We start from the raw sequence: 25603 nt of genomic DNA on the forward strand, positions 1-25603 counted from the left end.
CCGGCCACAACCTCCTTTCAGGTGGTTGTAGAGAGTGATGAGGTGACCCCTGAGCCTTCTCTTCTCCAGCATAAACACCCCCAACTCCCTCAGCCAGACTTGTGCTCCAGCTCTGTTGCCCTTCTCCAGCCATGCTCCAGCACCTCCGTGTCTTTCTTGTAGTCAGGGGCCCAGAACTGAACACTGGATTTGGGTATGGCCTCACCAGTCAAGTACAGGAGGACAATCACTGCCCTGGTCCTGCTGGCTGCACTATTGCTCATACAGGCTGGGTGCCATTGGCTTCCTGGCCACCTGGGTACACCGCTGGCTTTTGTCTGAAGTCTCAATATTGAACCGAGTGGGTTGTGTGTTCATTGTGCAAAATCTGTTCAAAACTGCTAAGGTTTGTGATAGGGTGAAACTGTTCAACTGTTCAAATGCTTCATATTTTTCAGTTTCTTTTCACCTCCATACATCGGCATTGTACCTTCTGAGCCTCCTTGTTGTCAGAGGCTTAACCATCCTTAAACATCTCAGAAATATGTGAAATTATTGCTGGAACATGTTCTTTTAAAATGCAGCTTGTAGGCCTTACTATCAAAGCATGTCAAGAATTTCCTTTAGGAGAAAGATATTTTCAAATACTTATTCGTAGTGCTGCCTAGGAGAGGCAAAACTTTACTTTTGTTTCTTCAGTTACTGGAATCTAAGGCTGTTCAATGGAATGCAGTGAAATCCTTCTGGCCTCCTCAAGTCTATTCAGAGATAAAAAGAACCACTTTATCTGTTGTTTCAGTCTTGCTTTTCAACATGAGAAGTGCCGAATTAATGCCAAATCAGATCTTGTCATATTTATTTAGAAGGTTAGGACAAGGGAGAATCAAATCTGTCCCCCATGTTTAGAAGTGTAACTCAAAAAAATTGTAAGTGTCCCATTGTTGCAACTTTAGAAGTATTCATATAAGAGATAATTCAAGATTAAGATGTCCAGAATATCTCTTTGAAAAGTTCTGAGTTGCCTCCACTATTTGTAGAAATATCCTGCAGTTTGTACTTCCTGAATGATAGTCATTACCATAAAAGAAATTGGTAGCTAAGGATTCCTGCTACATATTACATTTAATCTTGTAAATTACCCAAAGAAATGGCAATTGTGGGGAGGAGCTTAACAAGAATAGGAATCTAGTGAAAAGCAAGGGAGAAATCTTCTTAGGGTGTAGTGAGAACTTTGGTACTGGTTGCTGAGTGTGGTATCTGATTTGAGGAATGGAAGCAGAGTAGTAGAACAGTTTTGAAAATTGGAATGAGTCAAAACAGGGCTTCCCAACTTTGTGGATGTTATTTGACAGAATATGGATTTGTTGCTGAGGGCCAAGAAGGATTAAGATAAACCCATGTCATACCCTGCTCGCTACGTACAGAAGTTGTAGGACTTCTTATGGAATGGTCTAGGAAGACAAAAGCCTAGCAGTCTGTGTTAAGAGGTCATCAGTAAAAGCACACTTTTAATGTAAATTGAAGCTTTGAAAGAGATAGCCATTCTATTTTTTCATCTGCGGTTTGGTATATTGCTTAATGATCCTTAACACTGCCAAAAATATCTGGTAGAAATTTAAACTGCAGAATAAAGCTGCTTTCTTGTTTAGAGATGTTTCTTGAATGAAGCACACAGGACTTGTATTCCAGTTAATTTTTGCTTGTTCGAAGCACTGACCTATGATGGCCTGACCAGAATGACTAATAACAATCTCAGTCGCTGCTTTCTGAGCATCATTATTCCCCAATGGATGAATGGAATCTGAATGGTTGCTTTAAGAAGAGGAGACTGTGTGTTTCCCACCTTGCACAGTATTCCCTTCTAAGCAAAAACTATAGCTCAAAATTACAGTTGGGACAGGTTGAAAAGCTTCTCTGTTTTTCAGACTTTTTTCTAGGCTAACAGTTACAGGAAGCTGATTAGATGAATTAGAACATTAAACTAATTTAATTAGTTGGAGAAATTATTTAATTATAAGTGTCCTCTTTCTGAATTTTCTGTAGATACCCTCAAATCCTGGAAAGAGTGCACACAGCAAAAACTCATACATTAAACAAAAAGGGAGGGGAAATAAGGCAGGGAATGGTAGAAAGATGCCTTTAGATAGTGTTTTCTAGATAGTAATGAGTGGGGAAGGTTGGAATAAATTTACATAAAATAAAATTAATAAAAGAAAAGAAATTAAAATGAACTGTCAGAATCCAAGTTAAAGTGGTTGTATATGTTTTGGTTTTGGGGGTTTTTTTTATAAAAATGTGTGGCTGAAATGGCTAGTGCCTATATACTGATCATTAAGTCTTCATCACTGAACCTTAATAAGAATCTTTTTGATCTTTCCTTTTTTCTGTCGTCAACTTGCTTTTGTTGATCATTTTCTAATAGCTGATATTCTGAACCTTAGGTACTATTTTTATTTTTTCTTTTTTTGGTGGTTGGGTTTTTTTGTTCCGCCTTTTCTGAAATGATCCCTTCTCTACTTGCAGTGGACCGCTAAAATTCCTAGGAAATACACTGCAGCTATCCAGATTGCATCTTGACTTAGTGATGATGTGCTTCCTACCAATCTTATTTAGACCTTTTGTGAATGCAGTTAAATGTAGAGATACACATTAAAAGTATGCAGGTTATATTTAGTGTGTTTTTATATAAACATGAAACAACATAACTGTTCAGTTTTTCTGAATTATTATTCTAGGATCAAGACAACCTTTAATCCAACAATCTCAGCCTCCACCTTATTCATCACCTAGAGATGTTCCCCCAGACATATTGTTAGATTCTCCAGAAAGAAAGCAAAAGAAACAAAAGAAAATGAAGTTAGGCAAGGATGAAAAAGACCAGACTGAAAAAGCTGCAATGTATGATATCATTAGCTCTCCTTCCAAGGACTCCACTAAGCTTACATTAAGACTGTCTCGTGTAAGATCTTCGGATATGGACCAGCAGGATGATATGCTTTCTGGTTTGGAAAACAGCAGTGTGTCAGAGGGTGATATTCCTTTTAATGTGCAGTACCCAGGACAGACTTCTAAAACACCCGTTACTCCACAGGATGTTAACCGCCCACTAAACGCTGCTCAGTGTTTGCCGCAGCATGAACAGACAGCTTTCCTTCAGGCACAACAAGTGCCTGTTTTACAACAGAACACTTCCGTTGCTGCAAAACAACCTCAGACTCCTGTGGTACAGACACAGCAACAGGTTTCGCAACAAGGAGCTATAACGTCATATGATGAAGTAGAATTGGATGCATTGGCTGAAATTGAGCGGATAGAACGTGAATCAGCTATTGAAAGGGAGCGATTTTCAAAAGAAGTGCAAGATAAAGGTAAAAGGATGTGTGTGTGTATATACACTCTATATTATATAAATATATATGCATATAAACCCCGTATATATATATATATATATATATATAAAGAACTTCCTGTCATTGTCACATAGTTCAGTTCTGTTTACTCAGTGTAGGTTCTTCTGCGACATTCATCTCCATTCCCTTCCAACAATGAACTGTAATCTTTCATATATGCCTATTTTGAATATCTGATATTCTTTATTTGGGGTCTTAATGGATGGAAAGTAAAATTCTTATGTTTCAAAAGTCTTTTAAAATACTCTTGCTTTGAACCATGAAACTGAATGAAATATAGTTGATGTTGTTTATAGTTTCTAAAATCCCAGCAGTACCATAAATCAATATTTGTAGAAAGTTTTGATAGTTGTGTTACTAATCCATGTTGCCTAATTTAAGAAAATGCAGGAAAACTGTTTTATCCCATTTCTATTCATATCCCCTTTTGGATATAATGTGAAGGAGATGATAGACTAAAATCACATCTGTTCGGTTCTTTAGAAGGTAGTGTAATAATTGGGTAATGTATACAATTATGTTTTCTCTAATGTTTGTTCAGCTGGATATTAATTATTATATAGTCATTAGAAATTTTAGAGAACTACCATGTATCTGCATGTTCTGTAGCACAGACCCAGGTGGGTCTCTGAAATGTTTTATCTTCACATCGGTAGGTGCACTTCCTGCCTTAATGGATTTAATTGAATCTATCAATCTTTAAATTTTGATTTCTTTCTTTTTCTGTTAACTGGTTTGAAGGTCTTCGGTTTCAGATGTATTTTATGAATTAGATAGTAACAATTTACCATAAGTATTTTTCAGAATCTTCCTCTGCATCGTGTTTAACATCTGAGAAAAAAAATCTTTTGTAGCATAGTCCTAATTTATTACATACTCTCAAGAGAAATCTTGCAGAATGGAAAATGGTGAAAATTCTGATTTTGGAAGTTCATAGGTAAAAATGGTCCGTGTGACATTCTTGCATGGAATTAATTTACACACAGTTTGGGTCTTTAACCAGCAGAGAGAGAGCAAATTTTCTCCCAATTCAAAGTGGTTTTTTACTATTTTTAGAGATGCCTGAGTGGTGAGGGAAGGAGAGAGTTTGTGTGTGTTTGTGTGTATCTGTGTTTGTTTTACTAGAAGGTTTAACTTCTAAGATGATTCTTATTTGGTAACTAAATCAAACTTTTTTAGGAAAAACTATTTGTGAATATAAGGAGAAAAGGGGTGCTTACCTCTAAAGAGATCTCTATTGATTTCTACTGTCTTTAATTTTAATATAAAAAGATGGGGAATTTTTTATTTGTTTAAATCTCTTCCATTAATTTTAAATTTATTGTTGGAGAGCTCGTGATTTGTGGCCTAATACTTGAAAAGCTACATTTATGTCCACACACTTGAAATAGAATGTCTACCACTTTTTACCGGAGAAGCAGCTGAAAAAATGCACAGCATTTTATTGTGATTTCTCTTTCTTTTTATGTTGTTAATTGGTTTGAAGTACTTGGGTTTTAGATGCTTTCAAATACTTTGATCAAGACTAAAAACACATTTTTTGTTTTGTTGTAGCTTTCAGAAAATGTTGAGCATTAGTTGTAAAGTTTGTTTACCAGTTACACATCTGTGATCAGAGCCTTGATTTGTTTCTTTTGGGGAAAGGAGTGATTTTTATAGACTGGCCTTTTCTGTTCACCACTGGTCAATAACCATCTTCCCAAATACAGATTCCAACCTTATGGTTTCCCCTTACCTGCATCCTCTGGTAGGTCTCAGATCTTCCTGGGTTCCTACAATTGCTACAAATTAGATACAAGAGTTGCTGCCTTATACTGGGACAAATTATCACTGTTTATTCGCTTGTGCTAAGTTGCCCCTATGATAAACAGCAGTGCTTTTCACCATTTCACTGTGGCTCTTGAGGTTTCAGCCATGGCTGCCTAGTATATAGTAGAAAGATTTTTAGCAATCATGGAAAAGATTTCCTGAAAATGTTGCCTTGGAGAAATAAGTTTTTATTTTTTTTGGTAATGCTTTTGCCACTGCTTGTAAGCTTATGCTGTGTCTAGAAGCTGATATACTCTGGGATCGTTGTAGTTAGAGCTCTTTGGTTTTGTGAGGCTGCAGGAGGAAGCATCATCTATTGTTTGTATAGGAATATGTCTGTTAGAAACATATTCAATAATTTCTAAATATGTCATTCAGCAAAACTGCTTAGTGTATTTACACAAAAGGCTGGCATTTGTGCCTTTTTGTACATGTACTGTAACTTCAGATCACCTTATGTCAGGAGGAGAGCATGGGTGTAGCAAGTGCTCAATCTATTTAGAGTGGGAGTGCATAGTGCCAGCTGATGCTTTAGTAGCAAGCATTTCCTCAAAATGCTAGCACATGCTAAAACCTGCATGAAAACATCTTCGCTGCTTTTATAACAGTGGCATGGGAATGCATATCACAGCCATCCTGTGTTCTCTGTGTATACTCACACCAGTTTCCATAAATTACTTTTAGTAAAGTGGTACTCAAAAGTTGTCAAAACTACTCAAAACTACTACTGACAGTAAATTAGTGGTCTCTTCCGTCCTTTATTTTAGACATGAAATCTCCATAGTTCTATACTCCATCATAGATTTTCAAACGCGTTCTTCTTAACAGTAAGGGTTTAGTTGGGTAGGACGTTTCTTCTGAGGCTAATAAGGTAGTGTGGAGGTGTTTATTTAGAAAAGCAGCAGAGATTTGAGGGGCGAGGTGAGGGGGGGCATTCTTGCTAAAAATTATACAACTTGGCTAAGGGAATGCTAAGGTCTGAAGGGTTTTTTTAATGCTAAAGTCCTTCTATTTTATTTGGTACTGGTGGGAAATGGGGATTGGTGCCTTGTGGTAACTTATATAGTACTTTCTGTAATAAATCATTGTTTCTAATAAAGCTGTTAAAATGTTTCGCTTCCACCAAACAAAGTCTCTCAAAGAGCAAAGCTGTCTGTGTTTCAGAAGAGGAACTAACACAGGGTTTTGCAGAAGTGCCTTCTTTGAAAAGCAGCTTATCTTTCTGAAATCTGATTTTCATGCTTTCGCTTTATGGAAAAGGAATCTCTAGTGCAAAAATCATTAATGCAAAATCTGACAGATTGGGGCTACTGCGTGTCAGACGTGCAAGGAGTGATTTTATGATATAGACTTCCTTTCTCATATCCAAGTGCTTTTTGCAGTTATATTTTTATAATTCTATCCTTTTGGGCTACTTGGCTCTTGGATTAAATGGAGTGCATCCTCTTAATTTATCATGATAGAGAAGTGCAAAGTTTAACAAGTTGGTTTCATCCTTGTCCTCTGTGTGGAAGTGCAGGAGTTCATCTCCTCTTTGTACTTTATCCGTCAAGAAAATCTCTCTATTGATTAATTTAACAAGTAATTTTTCTATACCTGTTAGTGAAAGGAGATTTTGAAGATCTAGGTATTTGGCACCAAAAGTTACGTTCTAATACATCTCTTACATTTAATAGCTTCAGTACTGCTAAATAGTCCGTGTAATATGACATAACTCAGATCTTCAGTTCCCATTGCTCCCCTCACAGTGGCCTCTATACCCTCATCAGATGCATGATGCTGATCAGTACTAGATCATGTCTTCTCTTTTGAAAGAATGTGTAGTATTACAGATAGATCTAGCTATTATTTATCAAGACTCAGATGATCTGAGTTGGAATAAAACGTGGTTCAGAAGGGAAATTAGAGAAGTGGATTGACATTTTCCACAGTGACTGACAGACAGGTAAACCATCCTCTGCTCTAGTTACATTGTGATATTTTAATGATATAATTTCTTCAGAAAGGTGGTGAAACTTAATTCACACTCTCTTCTCTTCTAACTACTGCCAGTAGTCACACTTCCCCTGCTACTTGGTACTGTTGAAGGCTTCTGAAACAAGTAGAGTTCTATATTCTGAACGAGTTTTGTTCCCTTAACTGAAATTGTGCATTGTTCACATTTTGAAGTTGACTACTCTAAGAAACTACAGGAAATCCTATTAAGTTTTAGAAATTATCCCAGGAACTTTTGTTGTTCTCAGGCTTCTTTTTTTCCTTTTGGGAGATGGGAATATTAAGGGAGAAATTTCATTTTGGTAATCTGAGTTCTTTGCATTAACCTGTGCTTTGCCACTGTTCAGGTACAAGTGGCTTATCTTTCTCTGTAAACAGATAAGTAGTTCAAAGTTAGTCCATCACTTTTAGACTAAACCTTTCCTAAAACACTACATTAAGTTCTTCTTTTTCAAGATTAGGCCTGCTACGGAATTAATTTTCAGATAGAAAGTTTATACATCAAAACCTTTCATGCTTTTCTAAAACCTTCAAATTCTGTGAGACAAAAATGTTTAACATATTAATGCTAAAAGGAGCTCAGAGTCTTTTAGCAACAGGAAGAGGGAAGATAACCTTGAAAATTACATAAAATCCCAGAAAGTAACCCATCTTTTTCACATACTCTTTCGCAAATTGATTTAGCTTTTTTATTTTATTCAGATTTGCTGCTTTTTTATTCTGAATTCTTCCATACACAGAATTGTGTGGTTAGGCATTAGGCTTCTTCAGAGATACTTCTGTGTAATACAGCTGTCTTAACAGATTGAGGAATTCTGCTTGTAAAAGGCACTGATTTCTGGCATTTGTGAGAAGAGTAATGAAATCATTAACCATTTCATTGGGAGGCTAATTTTTTTAAAACTTAAACCATTAGAAGGATTTTTTTAAATGAGACAAACTGACTTGTATATGTGTATTTTTCCCTACATATTTTACCTCTGAGGATTCTTTTTACCCACTTCTTTGGAATCTTACTGTGGATTCTTTGAATTAGGAAAAAGTGAAGCTGTAATAACTTTTTTCCCAATAATTGGATCAGTTAGGGGGCATTTGGATGCCTGCTGTGGGTCCTTCTTTTTTTGGTTCGTTCCAAACCCTTAGCAGCAGAGACACTCATCCCAAGAGTGTGAATCTGCCGGAGCAAAACTCTCAAAACTACAATTATAGGTAAGTAACTTTTTCTCTTACCTTTTAAGTTCTTACCCAGCTCCTCTCCCTTTCTCCTCATTACCCATCTCCCCCATAGAATTCCCTGAAGGGGAAGCTAATAGAAGAATACTATTAAGAATGAATGATTTGTTTATGTCTAATTTTATGTAGCCAGTTAATGAAATGATGGAATCTGTAATTATAACCAGTACATTAGCATTCATTTCCAAAAATATGTTGTAGGGGGTTTATTTCCTTAAAAATGGAGCTACAAGTAGTAATTTGTATAGTAATCTTGCAGATTACAGTCATTTATACCAGAAGGTGAAGAGAGATTGTGAAAGATAAATAAGTGTCTGTGTAGTAGAATGTGAGACTTAGATATCATGTGTTTTGTATGTACAAGCTTTCATTAGGTCTGCATTTGGTAGTGTGATGTAATGGATGAAACTGGCACCTTGTATAACTCTTCCAAGAAAAACCAGTTTTGCAGCCTCCGGGTCCAGTAAAAGACAAGATTTTATGTTTATGTGTGTTCAGACATGTTTTAAGAAAAGTAAGGGGAAGGAATTCCTGTTCTATTAGAGGAATTGCAATGAAATATTGCAGCATTTACACCTATCTCTGAAAAGTTACTTCCTTTTATAGTTTTTATAAAGATTAAAAAATCAACAAATGAAAAAAAATTTTAAAGCAGCATCATATAATTTAATAGCATTTTTATTTGTGCTCATATGTAACATGAAATCAAAATTCCCCTTTTTATCCCAGGTTGTGCTTTACGTAGGGGAGTGCAGAAAACTGCTCTTGTAAGAAGGTGTAGAAAATAACTAAACTGTAGCAGTTTAGCAGGAAACCTTCTTTGTTTCAGTCTATGCTGTGAACTAAGATTAGGAAATTCAATATAAATTGCATGTAATGTATACCCTTGATTGTACCTGTTGGATGAGAGGATTTATGATACCATTAACCCAGTAATGACTTACATACTGGGACAGTCATTTCTCTATAATGGATTTAAATCTTGATAAAGAAATGGCAGGAGTAGTTAATAAACCCTATTAAGAGCTTAATTCCCAGCATTTCTGTAGTTCAGTCACTAAGTTCATGCTAATATCAGCCTAAGAAGACATAATTTTTTTTTCATTGTCATGGAATAAAAATGTTACTGATCTAGTTAATTGATAATATTTTTGAGTGCAAGGCAGAACAAAATCAACAGTTGGAAGGGAGAAGGGAAGGTCAACTGCTTATTTCTAAAGTTTTCTGTCTATACAAATGAATTAAAATCTAATTGGATATGTTAGCTGTGATACTTAAGTAGTTTTCATTAAATCTGATGTTAGTGTGTTGCATTTTTCTTGTGGAATTAGATGCTGCACTGGGTATTTCAAACTAAGTGCACTTCAGGTTTTGCTGAGATACTTTGAGTTTACAAAACTGTAATTTTGCACAAAATCACATGGATAAAATCCGGCATTTATGCTGAAAAAATCTATCTCATATTTAAAGTCATATGGTTTGTGAAAACAATATTAAATTCAGGAGGCTTAAGTTACAGTTTCCAATCTCTAAACAAATGTAGATATTTGATTATACTTTTCTGCAGTTTAATTTTTTTATTTCCTGGTGTAGTATTTCCTTTGTATTACTATGATGGACAGAGAATAGTGAGTAACCAGACATCCTTACGCAGAAAAATTCATAAGACAATATGATTGTGTTATTGCTATATTTAAGAAAAGAAGCAAAACTTCAGAATCTTCATTTTGATGAAGTCTACTACACCTTAAGGCATGTCAGGGATTGCTGTAGCCTTTTTGTGGTTTGAACTGAGTAAGTTTAGATATCCCTTCTGATGGGGTTTCCTTTTTGGACAGTGACCAGAAGTTTTATGAAGTCTTTTAACAGGTTGCCAAAGATTAATAGGTGTTTTTGTTCTAAGTCTTGTAAGTCCCTTTCTTTGAAGTGAAAGTCATAGTCTGCAGCTGAAAGTCTTCTGGTCTCTTCAGAGATTTTTGAATTGTGTACCATTCTATAAAGTTTCCTATATAAGGTTCATGACTGTACTTCCTTGATATCTTCTGTAAGGGAGGAAGCAGTGAGAATAAAAATCTTTGCCCTGTGTTGGCTGAATCTCTCCTTCAAGGGGAGGAGCTAGTAGCATGGAAATCTCTTCTACTGATGGGAAGGATTCTCTTCTGTTGATCAGTTCTTTTCTTTGGTTAGCATAGGGCTTTGAGGGGAAGTCAGATGGGAGCAAACTCTTACGAGTTGTCAATGGTGTGCATACATGAAAGAGCAGAAAAGGACTGGTATTTGCCCTCACTCCCCTGTTAGGTCATCAGCTGGTACCATTGAAATAATTTTAAAGATTCCTTGTACACAGGTTAAATTCTTGTATGTATTCTGTAGATTAAATGCTTCTACAGAGCACTGTTGGTTGGGAGGACAGGGCACTTAGATAACTTTGAAGGGATCTGTGAAAAATAGCTTAGAAAAGGAAACAGTTGACAGTAGACGTGTATTTGTTATTGGGATGTTTTGCTGTGTGTCATTTGTCAAAAATTTCTAATCTTGATTGCTATCTTAAATGAGATAAGCTTATAATTGGCCTTTGTCTGACTTGTCTCTGATGTTTTTAAAAAATAGAAGGTTTGACAATATGTAATAACCTCTTAGGACTAGTATATTTGAGTTAAATTTGTTAATCAGTGACATAATTAAATAAGTGCTATTTCAAATGAGTGGAAGCAGACCCCAGTAATCTCTAATATGAGAGACTAGAAGAGTTAGAGGTTTAAAGACATAAAACTCTTAAAGGTTATCTTTTACAAAAAGAAAATTTATACTTCCAATTACCATTTAAATGGTTCATCTAGAATTTAATATTAGACGATCAATCTTTTTTGTGTCTCTGAAGAGGAGAACATTCACATTTAACAATTTTGAATATGAAGTCTCCCACTGGGTCCCTTAAAAGGTGTAAATGGGGAAGCAAAAATTTATCTGTTATGTCTGTTTGTAAGTATACCAAACAGTATTAATGGACGGAAGTGTTACCATTCTGCTAAAGGAAGCTTAGGAACCATGCTTATGGTTATTATTTAGACTTGTTACCTTTCCATAGATACTTCTGAAAGGCCCATTTCAACTTGCTAGCCCAAGCAGTTCTAGAACTGGGTATCATCCAATTATTGTTGTTTAAAGAGTTTATTCTGGGATTCAAGGTAATCATCAGGCTTGCAAGGAAGCGGTAATGTAGAGGGTTTCAGCACTAATGATATCTTGACTGTTGCTTTGGAAAGATGCCAGGGTGAGTAAAAGAATAGAGATACATTTATAATACAGCTCTCCTCGTCCACCTGCTGCTTCTAACACTTCCTCAGCTTCCAAGCATATCTGTTTTCAGGATGAATGTTCTTGAAATCACAATTGCCTTGTCGTTTCAGCAGAAATGTATCTCAAGATGCCTGTGGTTTTTCCAGTGCAATGTGGTTTTTTGCGCAAAGGTTCCACAGTAATTAATTAGTTAATTCCTATATCTTAAAGTACTTATAACTTTGATACACAGATGTTTCCAAAGGTGAAGGCCATAACCTGTCTCCAGAAACACTGTTCATAAGAGGATTGGTGGGAGATTACACTTGGAAATCCAGCTAATTTTTTTCCCATGTCCAGCATGTGGATCCAGTAATGTTTTGTTTCTTGTGCCACAGTGAATTATTTCATTTGATAGAACAGCTCCACTATTTTTAAGTATAATGTAGTTTATCATCTTGCTTTGACTTCCAAGGTACTGCCCTTTAGTGAGCACATTGCAGGGTAAAGAGAATATTCTTACAAATTTGCCAAGTCAAAAGGATTCATGTGTAGAATAACTGTTCTCTGAACTACCATAAATTTGTTAAAGGAGTTGGAAAAAACGTAGGCATATTTTGAATATATCCGCAACCTCAGAGAAAGGTGGAAGAGTGAATAGTGGTTTTGAAAAGAATCTGAAAGCAATGAACTTCTATACCCAATCATTAACATAGTCAGAAACAAACCTCTTCTGTAACTTAATATTCCATTTACTATGAAAACTGTCACAAAGACAGAAGCAAAAACATCCTGATCACACTTTATTGGACTAAAGAGATTTTGAGCCAAAATATTTGGAACTGCAACAGGCTTTAGATATAGGTCTGTAAGATTTCAAAGAAAGACGTACATTTAGTCTTATATTTCGGTGAAGGCCTAGATCCCCATATTAAAAAAAAAAAGAATACTACTGTCTATGGAATGAAGTGAATGAAGCTTGAATACTGATGCCTTGAAGGATACGAAGTATATTTCAATGGATATTGTAAAAGCTCATCTGTTCATTTTGGGACTCATGACGTAATGAAACAGCTGTATACAAACTTGCCTATACTTGAGTGTAAAAGAGAAGATCTGAAGACATCTGTTTTTAGAAGTTCACTGCTGTCTTCTCACCTCGCTGATTCTAATTCTCATATAGCTGAAAGTGAGTTCAAGATTTTATAAAGCCCTCAAAACACAATGGTATGTTTCAGCTTTGAAATTTTTGCAGCTATTAACGTCAAATTGAAAAGTTTTTGTACTTAGACAATGGAGTTTTTTCATTATGCTTTATGAAGGCAGTGGTACTATGTATTCATCCTACCTTTTTTGCCGTAGTTCAACTGGATATTTTCTTATACTCCGGTCAGCTTTTTTTGTCCTAGATCCAGAATTCTCGTAGAGGCAAAGCAGTATTGAGTGAGTCTAGTTTTGAGGCTCACTCTCAAGATGCACTGGAAATAAGAAGAAATCTGTGAGTGGTCTGTACCTCTGTCTGCAATCGCCTTGCCACCTAAGAAAATAAAACTGTGAAGGTGTCCCTTTCTTCTCAGACAAGATGTCAAGTTACTAAAACATCAGTATTCTAATGTCAAGAGAAATGAAGAATGTTCATCAGAAGAGCTGTATATTTAGAGGGAATATGTTTGCCAAGTTGTGATGTGATCATCTACTTATGTGTTCTCAACTTACAATTTGACATTTGGATGATGAAGAACAGCAGCATGTTGAGCCTGGTCACTTACAGAAGTCCAAGCGAGAATTGGCCCTACTTGAATTGTTTTGGTTGTTTGTTCTTGGTGCCTTCCGCATGAGGGCTCTGAAAGGTGAGTTTTGGTTGATCCAGCTACAGCTGTTTAAGGCATCACAGCTCGTGGCCATCTGCTCGTGGCCATCTGCTCCTGTAATAGGCGTAAGGGAGGACAGCATTTTCTTGCTTAAAACTGATTCATTCAGCCTGGTAGGTTAATGCAACCACCTTCACTAGTGCCTTATGGTGATGCATTAGACAGTGAAATGTAGTTGTGGAAGTATGAATGCATGTTCCTTTCTGCTAAAGATGAAAACTTCAGTGAAAGAAATGAGGCAGAAAATTAATAACAGTAACGTCTTAAAGACTACTGTTAGATTCCCCATCTGAGCTTTACTGGACTTTTTCAGTGTATGCCTGACATTTCTGGACTAAAATGACAAGGCTGACAAACTTTCTCATAAGAATGCAAGTTTCTGAACTTAGATTTCAAAATTTTTAATTGAGAAGTAAGGTAATGATGTGTGTGGATGTTGGCATATTTTTTCTAATCCATAGTGAAAAAAAATTGATCTAGGTAAGTCCTCATATGAATCCAGCAGTTGCTGTAGTAAAGAAAAAGCAAAAATCTCCATGCTAAAAGCTGCATCTTTGATTTGGAAAATTTGTTTTGCCTCACATGTCTGTCATAAAGTTGGCATTTATTCCTACAGGCTTTTATTGAGTTTTGCAAAGTTCTTTATTTGCAGTTGATCAGTTTCTGCATGGAGTTTATTGTATCTGTCTTTACTATCTTCCAGCCATTAAATCTTGTACAAAATTTTGAGTTTTAGAAAGTTAGCGATATCCAAATAGATTTGAGGATGAAAATGATGGGGAAAGAAGCCTGTTCACATCACTGGAATTGACCATGTTACTGCTTTGTTATTGTGGCCTAGTTTTAATTTTGGAGGTGATCCTTCAAAGTATTTCTAAATAAGAGTCTTCTAAAAATTTTACAAGAAATTAGAATTCATACATTGTAATTCTGGTTTACAATTCCAGAGGACTGTGTGGGTTTTTTCATTGACATGTATTTCCCTATTTCTTGATTGCATCCTCCTTACTGTCCTTACTGCACCTGCTCTGAGTAGGAGAGCTGGTTCATTGCATCTGGTGACAAGGCACCACAAACCTAGGCACAAAGTATGGAATTTTTCTTACTTTTCTTTTGTGGTCTAGGCATTTGGACAATAGCTCTATGTCTAGTAGTTCCTTAGACTTACAATCATATGCCCTGATTACAGAGAAAGTAATTTTTTTTAAACAAATTACACAGTGATAGTTGAGAAATGAGAATAGAAGCCTTAGTGCAGGTGGTGCATCTAGTTTTTGTGGCAGAAATTCTTTTTAGTTTAGAGTTCTGTGTTGGTTATATAATGCGTTGTAGTTTTATATGGGTAGAATTTATTCTTTTAGATACTTCCGTGTGCTTCTCATTTCTGTGAATTCTACCAAATTACAGGGGATGTGGTTGACTCAATTTTTCTGTATTCTGGTCCTAATGATTTTTTAGTGTAAACTGAAAGGCTTATTGCAGAGTCAGGTTCTTGACAGAAAATTGTCACTATACTTTTTGTTTCATCTGTAAAAAGCATTATGATTGCAAAGGGAAAATTACTCAAGTTTATAAGTGTGTAGCAGCCCCCACCTAATATGCATGTGTTAAGATAGAGACTCCAACCCTTTGTGTTACTGCTTTGCTTCAAAGAGAAGCATGAAGTGGTGGAATAGTTACTTTATCAGTTTTGTTCATTGTTTGTGTGTTCCCTGACTAAAATATGTGTGAAGTCCAGCTGATTCACTGAACCAAGTAGGGAAAACCTCTGTCATAATCATTGCAGATGCTTGCTTAGTACATGTATGATAAAACAGGTTGAATTTGCAGAAGATATCTTTTATAGTAGTGTTCTTCAAAAACTAGTTGTGGAGCTGCCCCTTAACTTAGACTTTTCACACTTCTGCTTAAAGTGTAATTGAGTAGTTTGAGGTTTTTTGGTCCGTATGTATTGCAGCTGCTTAATTAGGTGGTTCTCTTGGGAATTACACAGGGCCTTTGATTTCATATGTTTTGAGGGAGGCTTTTTTTAACGATTAACTGGCATTTGTGGGATACTGACAATGAATTGATAGTCTGAATACATGAAGAAGTATTAGTTAGAGAAGTCCTATTCTTGCTTTTAAATTCAGTGGATTTTGTTGTGCGTGCACATCTTTGCTGAGGGGGATTAATTGTGGGAGTGGAAGGGAATGAACATTCTTCCTTGGACATGTATCAGTTTTTATATATAATTTGTGATTTTTTTCTCTTTTAACTTGCAGATAAGCCTCTGAAGAAGCGAAAACAAGAAAACAAGCCACCAGAGGCTGGAGGTGCTACTGGAGGAAATAGAGCAGCTTCTCAGGAGACAGGTTCTGCAGGAAATGGGGCAAGGCCAGCATTGATGGTTAGTATTGATCTGCAGCAAGCAGGAAGAGCAGACTCTCAGGCAACAGTAACTCAGGATTTGGACACCATCAAAAAACCTGAAGAAATTAAGCAGTATAATGACGGGTTTGTGTGTGTTCCCCAAGAGGACACTGTTGGAGTTCTCAAATTTAAACCTGAAAACCATCCGGAAATTTTTAGAAAAAAGTCAGACTTTGAAAGTCAAAAGGCAGATATCCAGCAAAATGAGAACAGACAAGTGGAATTCCAGCAAAATGAGAGCAGACGGTTGGAAAGTAAATACAATGAGAGCAAGCAGTTAGAAGTGAGACATGAAAGCAGACAAATGGAAATGAAACAAAATGAGAACAGACAGACAGAATTGAAGCAAAACGAGAGCAGGCAAATGGAGATGAAACAAAATGAGGGAAAACAAAATAATGGCAAACAGGAAATACGGCAGAGGCCAGAAACGCCGAAACAGAAGAGTGAAAGCAGACCTGAAACACCAAAACAGAAGAGTGAAGGGAGGCCTGAAACACCAAAACACAAACATGATAATAGGAGGGACTCCAGTAAACCTTTGTCAGACAAGAAAATTGAAATATCTAGGCATAAACTAGATGTGAAACCTGATCCTTCAAGGATGAAACCAGAAAGTCGACCTGATCCAACAAAACCGAGGCCTGATGGGCGCTCAGTTTCTGATACACCAAGGCGTGACCATGATAGCCTTAAACAAAGATCTGAGGACAGGGGGGAGTCAGAAAGATACAGAGGAGATCCATCCAAGATTAGAAGGCCTGAATATTTGAGATCCTCAAACAAAAATGAACATGATTCTAAGCATGGTATTAAATCTGATGGTTCAAAACATGAGAAATTTGAAAGGAAGTATAGGCATGAGTCTGGTGATTCACGATTTTCTTCTGGGGATCAGAAATCAAGACCTGACAGTCCTCGTATTAAACAGGAAGGTAAAGGGGATTCTAGCAAATCAAGACCTGATAAACCTGGTTTTAAGTCACCAAACGGCAAGGATGAACGAAGGACAGATGGGAGTAAGAGTAAAGTCGATAGTAATAAAGCACATGGTGACAGTAAAGCAGAGTTTCCCAGTTATTTATTGGGAGGAAGATCTGGTGCATTGAAACATTTTGTCATTCCAAAAATCAAGCGTGATAAAGATGGCAATGTTACTCAGGAGTCAAGGAAAACAGAATTTAGAGGTGAACATAAGGACAAAGTAGAGAAGATTGGGCTAGTTGAAGATCTAAATAAAGGAGCTAAACCTGTAGTTGTCCTTCAAAAGCTTTCTTTGGATGATGTGCAGAAATTTATTAAGGACAGAGAAGATAAATCAAGGGGCTCTTGTTTTAAACCTAACAAGAACAAGTCATCGAAACCTAATAAAGGTAAGATTGTTTTAATATTAATTACATTGTATCTTTTACACTTGAGTTCTTGTAGATTTTTCAACCTCTGCTGTTAGAAATTAAACGCAAACATTTGATAGTTTATATGCTTGCTTATATGGTGAGAAATAAAATGAAACTAATCTGAGGAAATAGTCTAAGGACTTGTCATTATCGCAAGTCTTTCTACAGGTGTACCTGAAATTATTTATTTACTTCACTACAAGTACTTAATCTGGCAACACTTAAGTGGTCTTAAATCATACTTCAGCTGCATTAGTTTTATATGGTAATTTATCCAGTGAAATATAACTGTTGTATGTATAATTTTGCCTGGTTTAGGTGTGTCTATGTAAAGGACTGCCACTACTGTAAATACTGTTGCTGGAATGATGGAAAATACTGAGAAACTTTTATATATTTAATTTGAAGTGAAATGGGTTTTTCCAAAGCATGTTTTGACATGGTGGCAGTAAGAACATAGTTGCAAAGTCTCATCTACCTCTTTAACACTGTAAATGCAAGTCAATTGAGGAGGTTCCATACTTGGGACTTCGTGATAATAAGCATGGAAGAACATCTGGTCTGTAGGAGAATTCATATATCATTGTCTATAGTGTCCATTATATGCAGAAAGAAGAAAGGTGAACAATTAGCTGGCATTTTGAAATTAGTAGTATGGACAGGAAATAATTCAGAATAGCTTGTAGTTTGATTTTAACTGATTGTCTGTTCTGCAGATTTAACACTTTTAAAATAAGATTGCTTTTGTTCTTGGTGCTTTCATTTTGGCTTCTTTGGTTTCAGACTGAAGTAGATCATTTCACATTGTGAAGTCCGTATTACTAACTGGTCAGGTGTCCTTTTTTAACATTTAACATTTAAAGAATTTAAATTTCTTATATAGTCATGTTTATAGAGTTGTCGTGTCTTGAAATAGAAAGATCAAAAGTCAGAGGAGAGGTTTACACCTGTTTGTAGGATGATGTATAAATCCATTTTGAGGTCTAAAATGAATTTAAGATTAAAACATTTTCTTACATAGCTGATCTGGTAAGAAGTTATGTAGAAACTGTCTTTCTGAATGTATAACTATTTTATGTGCACCTGTAAAGAGGTGTTGTCTGTATCATTATTTTTTTGTGCTATGTCTGTTTTCTATCTACTAACCTGTTTATATTAACTCTAAAAAGCCTTAATAATAATTTGTGATGTATTTTACATATTCGTAAAATATTAGCCTCCTTATTAGGGATTTCTCTTTGTCCTGGAAATAAGAACATTGTCCCTGTCCCTTTTTGAGGTTGAAAAGAGGCAAAATTTCCATTTCTAATAGTAAGTATCTAGAGTTAGCCATAAAACTATGGTATCTTTGTTCTCAATTTAATCTGAAGCTTTCAGATTATGTTCTTGATAGGAAATGCTAAAATCTTCCTGATGGAACTCAAGTCTAGTCTTAGTAGGACAGATTTTGGATTCATACATTTTAATGTGGAGAAAATCAGTTACTTTAAAGTCTTCAGAACAGTAGGTAGTGCATGTATGCCTTCCAAATTGTTTCTGCATTACTTTTTTTTCTTGTAGTCTGTGTTATATATGGTTATGTATGTAGAATGTTTTAGTAATATGTAAAGGTTACAATGACTTTTGGTGTGATTCTACTAGCTGTCACAAATAAGCAATGCATTGATTTTAAAGTCAGGTTTATAATTTTTCTGCAATGTTTTTCTGCGCTTTTTTTCTTTCTGAAGTCATAATTTTCCTGCATTTCTTGCACTTTGAAATAACTTGAGATGTGTTTTAGAGGGGAAGGATTGCTTTAATCTGAAATAACTCTTTCTGCAATTGTATTCAGAATAGGTTCATACAATACTAGATAGTGGAAATAGGTTTCATGAAAAGAATAATGTAACTATTTTTATGTTACAAATCAAGTTTTGAGTGTTCAGCAGGCAGATTTTGGAGAAAGTGTCTCTGAACTGCAGATTTTTGATGTGTATACTTAGTTATTTTTGGTTTTTTTTCTGGTATCTTACTTCCTAGAACACATTATGCTAATTAACTAGGTGAATTCCAGTGTTTGAAAAGGTACATATTTTATAAAGTTATTTCTCTTTATAAGGCAAAATCTAACTATCTACAGCTAACTGATGTAGATTTATTCATGCCACTGTCACAGCATCCTCAATCCAGTTGAAATAGTGTTCACAGTTTTACTTGGTGCCTTTTTTAGCTATAAACTGTTTAATACGTTAGGAAATGTAATTTTCATAAACCTTCTTTTAGTTCTTCCTATACTACTTAGTAGATTGTAGCAATTATTTTCTAGTGTTGCCTTTCAGCATCATTATTCAACTTCTCACGTCTCTTATGCCATGTAGCTTAGTATATTTTACTTTCTCTTATTTCATTGTCCTTGTATCTCTTGTCCTTTCTATTTTGCTTTCTCATCCATCCATCCATCCATCCATCCATCCATCCCTCCCTCCCTCCCTCAAGAAAATCTCCTGGCTTTGCCATGTACAACATCATTGCTATAATTTATCTGAAATGCAGTTTAAAGTAGGGTTGTTCAGCTAGTTCAAAGCACCCTTTAGTCATTCTGTCTTAAGGGGCTAATTGCCATTCATTACAAAACTCAGTAAAATTGACACATGTTCAGCTACAATTAATTCTTCGCAAACTGAAAGCCTGTACAACTTTTTGCATTGTTTTAGTAAATTTTAAAGTCCAAAGTCATGCCTTTATTTGCACTAGACTACGAAAAGACAAGGTAACATTGTTGCCAAATTTTATAGACACATTGGAAATTTTATCAAGTTATGAATGGGAGGAGTAGCCACAGTATGTGACCATTAATATTGAATTGACCCAAGAGTTCCCTTTGGCGTTTACAAGGAAGAAGGAACTTTTCTCTCTCTCCTTCTCTCTCTCCCCTGACCTTTGAGCATTTTTCTGAAAGATTCAATGTATCTCAGAGGAAGGTTACAGATTATTTTTCATAATATTTTTGTTTCAGGGTCTTGTGAAGTCTTGTGGCCAATTTTGTCCAGGTCAGAATGAACTGTGACATTTTCTTTGTCTGATTTTAACATCTGTGAATGTCTTTTATCTTGGTTTTAATGCAAATGTACATTGTTGTAGGATCTGTGAAACTTTTCCCTTTAAGCTTGTGCCTGCAACTAGGAGGTCATGTTTGCTGTCCTTTCTTTTCAGAGCTTCAGTGAATATCTTCTCTGCTGCTTTTTAGAGCTATGCTGCTCAGCTGTGTTGGGATTGAAGCTGTTACCAGCTTCATGGTTACTGCATTCTGAACAAGACAAATTTTCCTTTGTTAAGTATAAGTAATGAGAGAAACTGTAACTGTCCGTGTAAGATGTCTGAATAGTTTTATAATAAATTTGAAGGATTGTCTTTGCACAATAAGCATCTTTTGGATCTTCTTATATCACCAAAATGGAGTTTGTTGTTTTAAGGGGGAAAAAAAAAAAGGAAATTCAGATCTGAATGCTGTTCCTCCATTGTGTAGATTGTTATGGGATTTCATTATCTTTAGAATACAGAACTGAAGACATAAGATTTTGTTGCTCACTACAAGTCTTCCTATGTTCACTGTTGCTCTGCTCTGAAATTTGAGTAAAGAATTGACATTTCTTTGAAGATGCTCTTCATACATACTCTTTACAGGATCAGCTAAAAATCTTACTGCTTAATCATCTTCATGTAATTGAAACAATGCTTCTGGATTCCTCTGTGTTCTGTGCTTATATGGTTTGTTTGGGGGTTTTGGTTTGTTTGTTTTTAATTCCAGGTGACTTTTTCAGAGCCTGTAATAACCCTGATTTGGCATTTGTGTAACGTGACAGTCTGTCTTTGGGTTCTAGCACTGTTGGAAATACTTTCACTTGGGAAACAGCAATCAGTTATCTTCTAGTAGTGACAAGAAAGGGAGTATTTCAGGATGAAAAGCTGTATCCAGATTGTGTGGGCTCAGTTGAGTGAACTTGTGATACCTCTCACTGATTTCTAGTTAGCACAGCCAAACTACTTAAAGATGCTTTATGGTACAGATGAAAACTGTGGGCAGAAAGGAAGTGCCTATTCTAAACCTTGTTTAAATCCTACATGTACAGGAATTCTATAAGGACAAAATTGGGTTATGGATGTTAGCACATCAAATTTTAGAGTTCACACTAATTTGTTTCCAGAATAACAATTTCTTTATGCTGAAACAGACACCCAGAAATCAGAGCGGCCACAAGGAAATAACTGGAGTAAAAACATACTACCATGGGAAAGTTTGAAACTCAGCTTGCTTCCCATAAATTGTGCTTTTATAAAGGTTCGCATGGTGAAAATCCTCAGTTCCATGTATCTGGAATTTGAAATCACTGTCTTGAAGTTCCTGGTAGCAGCTGTATTTGCATGTGTCAAGGCCAGAGCAATAACCTGCTGGCCATCTTGCGTGTGCATGCAGCGCCAGGTGGATCTGTAGAAAACTATGCCACATTTCAGAGGAAAAAAATACTGTATTTCAGCATTTGCAGCAGAAAATTTATAATGATTCTTCTCAGCTGAAATGTTTAAACCTTCTTCAAACTAAAATTTAATTGTAATTATAGAAAAACAGCTATGACCTCCGTAAGAATTCTGCAGTCTTCCTGTTTTTCTCTTTTCTGATATAATTATGACTACGTCCTCTCAGCTTAACGAGACTAAAAGAGGGACTGGCTCAACCTTGTGCCACTAGAAATATCTCAAGATATGTTGGGTTTGCAGAGGAGCCATTTTAATATGCACTTTGTTCATTGAGCCCTGATTATTTTTTTTTTCCTGGATTAAGAGGTTCACATTTTGAAAAATATTCCAAGCATTATTTAGTTAAAAGTCTGAACTGTCCATAACTTTTTTAAGTCTAGGAAGATCTGATTTCTCCAACATGCTTTGCACTGGAATGGTTTTGCTTCTACTTGCAGGGAATTTTAAGGTATGGTGTGTCTGTCCCGTTCCAGAAAGTAGCTGGGATTTGTGTGGCCATTGTACATACTCTCTGGGGCCTTCATTTTTGGTGCTAGTTTTTTAGAAGTGGTTGTTGGGTAAGCTGGTATTGGTACACAGCAGCAATCAGCCACTGCACACTGGAGTAATTCCTTATGTTGATCTGTCCTGGTAATAGAGGACATTTTCAGCACAGAGCTTTGCCTAGTGGCTGCTCTCCTGCTATTTGTTTCCTACGTTAGACTTTGCTACTAAGGTAAATATTTTGATTCTTGTTCCTACAGTATTTTTCTGGATAGGAAGAGTGAACTTCGTGTGTGTCACATCGAATTCTTGGCAGCAATGAATTTGACCCAACCCACTAATTTCATTATGCTTCATCTGAAAATAAGATGCTTGGTCTCTTTGCAGATTTAGGAGTGCATTGTTTAATTAGTTGATTTTTGAAAAATTACTTTGGCGCATGTAAGTGATACACATTTATTACCTAATTTGTCAGAACACTTTCTTGTCTGAAACTGCTCTTGGTTCATGGACAAGGATGCTTTATTGAATTCCCGTTGCTTCTGGGAGTAGCTAAGGCTATTTTGCGTAAATAATTCTTGCAGCAATGCATTGCAATGTGTAAATGTGGCCCAGCAGTTTTTCTGATGTCAGTTACAGTATGCAGTGCAGACTTGTTCATGTATCTGAGGATATAAAGGTGGATATTGATCTCAGCTTATGTGCAGGGATGTGTGCTTGAAATTTTTGGCTTCAATTTTCTTCTACCCAAAGGGTAAAATTGACTAAATACAAATACCAAAAAGCCTCATATTTGCTTCTGGAGAATTAACTTTTTTGTTGCTCAGCATTTTCAGCTGCTCTAGATGACTCTTTTCATGTAAGAAAATTTAAACTGTTTACTAGAAATTTGGAGTTTATTTTTGCTCCATGAGAATACTACCACCTAACAGAAAAAAAGAATATGAAACCTTTTTTGTCTCTCAAATTACTGAACTGTGCTTGCGTTGAATAACTTTTCCTTAAATATACATTCTGTTTAATTATCTTCCAAGTGATTTTCCTGTACTATTTTATTTTTAAAGATAAAATATCAGCAGTCTTTGGTTGTTGTTCTTTATGTAATTGTTATCTTTAAGAAGCAAAACTAGTAGCTTCATGCAATATTTTCAGTGACAAGGACTGAGAATGTTTCTATGCAATAGTAAGAAAAATAAGGAGGTCTTCTTGATGTGCCTAGAAGTCACAGATGCGGTGTAAAATAAGGGCTTTTTTTTTTCTTATTCTCTGTAAAGGTTTTGGTTGTATTATATTGCTTACATAGAAGTTCTTGTTTTGTAAGGAGACATTCTGAGGAATAATCTGATTTTATTTAATTAAGGTCTTTTGTCTCAGGCTCAGTAAACAATCAGAATCCATGGCTGAAAAAATACATTAGTCACAAATTTCACATGCCAAACATTAATCATCAGAGGGTCAACGAATGGCTTTGGTTGGAAATGATCATAAAGATCATCTCATTCTATGGGCAGGGACACCTTAGACTGGATCAGGTTGCTCAGAGCCCAATCAAGCATGGCCTTGAACACCACCAGGGATGGGGCACTGACAACCTTACTGGACAATTTATTGCAGTACCTCACCCCCCTCTCAGTAAAGAACTTCTTTCCAGCATCTCTCCTCTTTTGGTTTAAAACTGTTCCCCCTTGTCCTACCACTATATGCCAGTCTAAAAAGCCACCCTCCCTATTTCTTAATAAGCCCCTTTTGAGTACTGAAAGGAATTGTAATAGAAGAATATTAACAGATAAATTTCATGCTGGGTTTTGCAACTCTACAAAATACCTTAACTTCTTAAAACAGTAAATTGACTTGGCCTTAATTTCAGTGCATATGTTCAAAAGCAATGACAGCAAAAAGCACCACCCAACACTGATTCATAAAAGCAAGGGAATTTGTGCAGCATTACATTTATTTCAATTGCCAACCTTGCTCCTTTTTATTCTGAGTGCTGCTTTATATTTTGTGCAGCATCTTGCAAAACTAGACTGCCCTAGCCTCCTTTTATCAATTTCTATGCAGACAGAAGGTCAGCAGTAAGGCCAGCAGTAAGTTCCTACAGCAGTCAGATAGCTTGAGTACATCATTGATGCCAGTGTAAATGTGAGTGCTCTTGGCATCTTGGGACAGTGTGTGTCGCATGTATTCCCTGCTCTCTGCCTGGATGTTTCAGAGTCCCCTTTTGAAATCTCTTTCCTCCTTCTAAATATGTTTATTTGTTCTCAGAGTATTTTGTACTATTGTAAAATTCTTCTTGAATCTATATTTCTTAGCTGTGGTTAATGATGACTTCTGTTGTATCACGGAATTACTCTGTTGCCATGTCCAGATCCTTCTCTGACCAGCCTGTCTGAGTCCCATCTTTCAAGGCCAGAGCTGAGGACTGGAGTAACAGCAGGGAGTCTGAAACTTTTTTTTTTAGGCTGGGAGCCTTTCCTTTCTGCTACTATTGGGGCAAATCAGGAAGAATTGTTTTTAAAAATAGGTTAAAGCAGGTTCCATGAAAGGTAGGACATACTTCACTCTAACGCTACCTTTCTCCATCCTGCTAAATTGATTGCAGCAGAAAGTTCCTGTGTGTGCAGCCCCTTGGGTGGTGGTGAGGGCATCTCAGTTTCCCACCCTTTTTCTGGCATCAGTGTGTGTGAGGTGAGCTCTGGAGTTATCCCTTCATATATGTAGTCAAAAGATGAGGGTAAGGCACTCAGTAGAGGGTTATATCCTTTTGGATACGTCCTGTAGGATGTAGCTGTATACTCTTCCATAAGCTTTAAAGCAGCGAACGGGAGAGGGGAGAGGAAAGAGAAAAACTGCTGGTGTAAGTGTACTGCTCGGTTTGTTTTCACCAGTATTCGTTTGATTATGTGTATTTCAACTGATGACAGAGTATTGAGATAAGAGTGGAACTTCCATCATATGAACAGATATGCCCTTGTCAAATTCACCTAAAAAAATTGCTGGGATTTCCCTGTGTTTCCCCTTCTGCTCCTGAAACTATTCAGAACACAAAATTATTTTGACAAGTGTAAAACTGGTGGCCAGTGGACTTATCACCAAGGGCTCCCTACACCATATAAAGAACACGCTGCGGAATTTTAAGGGAGAACCTGGTAGAAATTGTATCATTAAATTTGCACACTTGAGAAAGAACCAAAGATTTTTTAGCTTTATCCAGCAACTG

At 36.2% G+C, this 25603-nt stretch overlaps 1 protein-coding gene across 4 annotated transcripts in view; it reads left to right on the forward strand.

Annotated features, from left to right (window-relative positions):
- NIPBL (NIPBL cohesin loading factor) overlaps positions 1 to 25603 on the forward strand; it is a 139939-nt gene that overhangs the window by 66072 nt on the left and 48264 nt on the right. For 2 of the 4 annotated variants that reach the window (XM_066181065.1, XM_066181064.1), the window contains exons 9-10: positions 2715 to 3347; positions 15841 to 17361. In XM_066181065.1, coding sequence (XP_066037162.1) covers positions 2715 to 3347; positions 15841 to 17361 — 2154 coding nt within the window. The remainder of the gene's footprint in view (positions 1 to 2714; positions 3348 to 15840; positions 17362 to 25603) is intronic. The other 2 variants (XM_066181067.1, XM_066181066.1) reach the window with 2 other exon arrangements.

This window comes from Chamaea fasciata, unplaced genomic scaffold (genome assembly GCF_029207755.1).
Source record: "Chamaea fasciata isolate MVZ Bird 193981 ecotype frontalis unplaced genomic scaffold, bChaFas1.0.hap1 SCAF_4, whole genome shotgun sequence".
NCBI lineage: Eukaryota > Metazoa > Chordata > Aves > Passeriformes > Sylviidae > Chamaea > Chamaea fasciata.